Below are 3520 nucleotides of genomic sequence, written 5' to 3'. Positions count from 1 at the left end.
TGGCACATAATGCAGAGAGAATTATTTAGGTAGTGTTTTATGTGTAAGACATCATACTTCCAAACCAAGAATCAGGCATACTTATGCCATTTATACAGCCTTTGAAAAAATCACTAATTACCATTTAAGTCCCACAACAATACCTAGTAGTAGTTAAATTAATGTGATAATCTGTAGCCTAACATAACCTCTGAACGAAGTTTCTCTCTTCTCCTTTTTTTCCTGTTAGATGTGCAATTCCAAGCAAATGTGCAGTATGTGGTATTGATTTTGTCTTTCTCTTTTAAAAACTCCTTCAAGTCTGTTCTATTAAACTGAGACAACCACATCAAGATAGAGTCTGTCATAGGACTCCCTGAAGCACAGAATGAGGAGGAGACTGAGCAAACACGACCCGGGAAGGCACCAGTTGAACCAAGACAACTCTGTAAGACAAAAACATGCAGTTTTAAACATTCATGCGACACCAGCTGAACACCACCTGTATGCTGGCAGTAACTGCTCTGCATTCAAAAGCACTTATAATAAATGCACCCAAGAAGGTCTGGGGACCAGCTTTCGATAAACAATGACAACCTAGAGACTAAGTGATGCATGTAATATATTACCAGGCTTTCATGTGGAATATTTTTAATCAGTGTTGCTAATAACATTTCATCAATTTAATCCACCTTGACTTTGGTGACAAAATAAATCTATTCAAAGAAAAAAAAATCGATCACCTTTAACTGCTGGGTGGTTAATTATGTTTTAAGTGCTCTCTACCACCATCACCCATGTTCCTGTTTAGAAATCTGATGGAGTAGAAACACAAATGAGAAAAATCAACGACCAATGTCACGAAACAAAATGTGGATAAATTGTTGAATGGAAAACTAATTTGCTCTGTAAACATTCACCCAAACTACAGCAAAAAGACAAAGAAAAAGAAAAAAGAAAAAGAAAAACCAACTAAATTTTGAGATACTTTTCTATTTTTGAAGAAATACTTAACACTCAGCAAAAATATCAAATAGCGATTGTTGTAAGACAGATTAGCAAATATACAGAAAAATAAAGCAAACATAAAAATCAATCCTGATTCTACCCTCAAAGAAACCACTGTGAATATTTCAGTTTGTTTATTTCTAGTCTCTTTTCTATGAGCATACGTGGTTCTATATGATACTCATTATTGGCAAATGTACAGGAATCATCTATACTGGTAATTGTTGTTAGATGTAATGGTATCAAAAACACGCTTTTTCACAGTGAGTGAGTGTTTATGGTGAAGGGTAATTTGACATTAATTATGGGTAGTGGTTGCATAACAAAATTAATGTAATCGCTATCCCTAGATAGTGAACTTGATATATATGACAAATGTGTTCTATGTATATATTTTTATAACAATAACAGAAAGAATAGACTTCTTCAAAAATGTTCTATCATGAATTCAGGACTCTTCAACAGGACAGTCCTCAAGCTCCAGGGACCCCTGAGACATGCCCTGGCCCCTTTGCCAGTTACCCACAGGCTGTGGGTGCACAAGTGAGGAGCTCTCTGGCATGAAAGGGCTGGAGAGGGTGGTGACTTGTCTAGTTTAATTATCCATACTTAGCAGTTTCAATAAAAAACAAACAAGGGAAATAATTCCCTGATACCCTTTTTTTTTAAAATCACTATTATAGGTTTGTATTTTAACTTTGTCCCTCTACAGAATGCTAATACTACCTTAATCTTCAAAAATCATCCTAAAGATTTCCATACCGCTGCTTTAGTTTAATCCATAATTCATATAGCAAAAGAGCAATTTATGCTCAGGAATGGAAATCAGAAAACCAACCACTAAGTAAAGGTGCTGAAATACCTTTTTTTTCCTGAAACATGCTCACTAAAACAGTCTCTCCACCTCTCAATTTCCACATTTTAAAAGTCAGACATGCTATTCCACAGCATGCAACAAAGATACATATTTCAATGGTATTTTCCTGCAAAGCTTCTTCTCTGTGGACTGAATATAATCTAAACACTCAGAAAGGCTGTGACCTCTGGGATCCTGTCTGTATTCTATTATTTCCTGAAATGACAACACAGGCAGTTTCTGTTTTTATATCAAGCACATAACCTCTGGATTTCTGATGATAATTTTAATAGGCAAAAAGAAGCAGAGGGAAAAAAGAAAGTAGGAAAACAGTAAAATACAGATAATAGCATACTATAAGAACTAAAAGTGAGCATTCTGACTTTAAGGTAGAATTTTAAGCGATATATAACAGAAAGTATGGCACTTGACAAAACGGCCTACAACAATATTTTCTAAATCTTAGAGACTGTATTTTATGGGGAGCTAGAATACACATGCAGCAACAATAAACTTGTCCTTCTTTTCCTTACATCTAAGAATTTGTCAAATATTGCCAATGCAGGCCTTTTATTTCATCAGAGTTGTAAAATTATTCCTTCTATCCGGTTCCAACGAAGTCTTTAAAAATGCCTTTTTGTGGCTTCTCAGTGTGATGGTTTGTTGATTGGTTTTCACTGTGTCCTTCCCTCTGAAAAGCCGAATCTGCCCTGTGGTAAATTCACATGGCTCAATCAACGGCAAATGCTTTTTGAAACCATTTGCCGTTTCAGAAAGCAAAAAGTCAAAGACTGGGGAACTGCTAGATCTTTCCACTGAAAACCATTTACACAAACCAAAGCGTAGGTGCTCTACTAAGCAGGAATGGCTTTAAAGTTTAATTCAGCTTAGCAGCAGTGAAGCCAATTGCTGTCCTTTCTGGGCCCCATGTTACATAATGTACTTGAACCAACAGTCCCGATGCACGGAATTTTCTTATTCTTATCCTTTTTATCTTTTAAAGTTAGCATAGCTTTCTAACATTTCTTCCCTTTGCCTTTCACTAGAGGAAATGTGAAACCACACTCTGAGACAGGCTTCCACAATTCACCTCTATACTTTTGCTGGTTCTCTAGCATCTACCACACTGTAGCCTGAGAAGTCTCTTGCCAATTTATGGTGCAGACAGATGGCTATATTTTACTCAGTGAACTGGGCTCGCCACCAAATAGTGATGCTCTGTTGGGAATGAACTAATTAGGACTGTGCTCATCCTCCTACCTGTTTCTTCCAGACACTGCTATTAATACCTTCCGCCTCGTCTTTCTCTTCATTGATGCTAGCTTTTGGTTTCTATCACCTTCTAGTACTTGTATGGACCCCGCTGCCATCCTCCAGAACCAACTTTCTACTTTCTTTGGTGATTTAACAAAAATTATGATGATTAACAAAACTGTCTTCATTCTCACTCAAGGCAAGAAGCCAGCTGATACCATGATTTCAGTTTAATGCCCTGTGTGATAGTTGAAGATGTGTCAACTTGGCTGGACTTCACTTGTGAGTGGTGTTTCCCATGATGGATCACATGACTGCGTCCTAAGCGGCCGGTCAGTCTAGGGGAAGTTTCCCCAGGGGTGTGGCCTACCTGTAATACTATCCCAGGAACAAACTGGAAAAACGGCATTCCAGATATATGCT

General features: G+C 37.3%; 1 protein-coding gene across 1 annotated transcript in view; it reads right to left on the bottom strand.

Moving 5' to 3' along the window:
- Positions 1-309: 309 nt before the first annotated feature.
- Positions 310-3520, bottom strand: part of SLC49A4 (solute carrier family 49 member 4) — a 157714-nt gene continuing 154503 nt past the window's right edge. The window contains 1 exon segment of the mRNA XM_007943929.1: positions 310-425. Coding sequence (XP_007942120.1) covers positions 310-425 — 116 coding nt within the window.

The sequence above is a fragment of the Orycteropus afer genome, unplaced genomic scaffold (genome assembly GCF_000298275.1).
Source record: "Orycteropus afer afer isolate SDZICR_OR568_19922 unplaced genomic scaffold, OryAfe1.0 scaffold00114, whole genome shotgun sequence".
NCBI classification, from domain to species: Eukaryota; Metazoa; Chordata; class Mammalia; order Tubulidentata; family Orycteropodidae; genus Orycteropus; species Orycteropus afer.
This window is presented reverse-complemented; position numbering and strand designations above follow the sequence as displayed.